The sequence below is a fragment of the Penaeus monodon genome, chromosome 34, assembly GCF_015228065.2.
Source record: "Penaeus monodon isolate SGIC_2016 chromosome 34, NSTDA_Pmon_1, whole genome shotgun sequence".
Classification (NCBI taxonomy): domain Eukaryota; kingdom Metazoa; phylum Arthropoda; class Malacostraca; order Decapoda; family Penaeidae; genus Penaeus; species Penaeus monodon.
In genome coordinates this window covers 29861232-29861573 of record NC_051419.1, presented here as the reverse complement: position 1 = coordinate 29861573, position 342 = coordinate 29861232, and the positions used below count along the sequence as shown (strand labels likewise).

Genomic DNA, 342 nt, shown 5'->3' with positions numbered 1-342 from the left:
CTCAAAATCACACAGACATGGCCACCCCTCCAAAAAAGAAACTTAGCACCAATCATCCTGTTTTCCCCTCGCCAGCAATAACATGGGAACCGCAGGTGACGTCGGTACAGCTGTTAGCCGTATATGGTTTCTGAATGATGCTTATCGTGAAACACCGTCTATCGTTCGAACCTCAAGGCCATTGCTACATTCTCCCGCGTCTCGATCTTCCTTCAACAGCTTGTCCGAACTCGTGGAAATGCATCCGGACATTGTGGCCGCTGGTCTTTGATATATAAAGCTGTGATGGTGAGGTTTTGTGTTATTGGTTGCCGTTGTGTTGTTCGACGTTATTATCACAAT

The 342-nt window shown here is 46.8% G+C and overlaps 1 protein-coding gene across 1 annotated transcript in view; it reads left to right on the top strand.

Moving 5' to 3' along the window:
- Window positions 1-342, top strand: part of LOC119594876 (glutamate receptor ionotropic, kainate 2-like) — a 23933-nt gene that overhangs the window by 19975 nt on the left and 3616 nt on the right. The window contains exon 6 of the mRNA XM_037943952.1: window positions 76-263. Within this exon, the coding sequence (XP_037799880.1) occupies window positions 76-263 (188 nt within the window). The remainder of the gene's footprint in view (window positions 1-75; window positions 264-342) is intronic.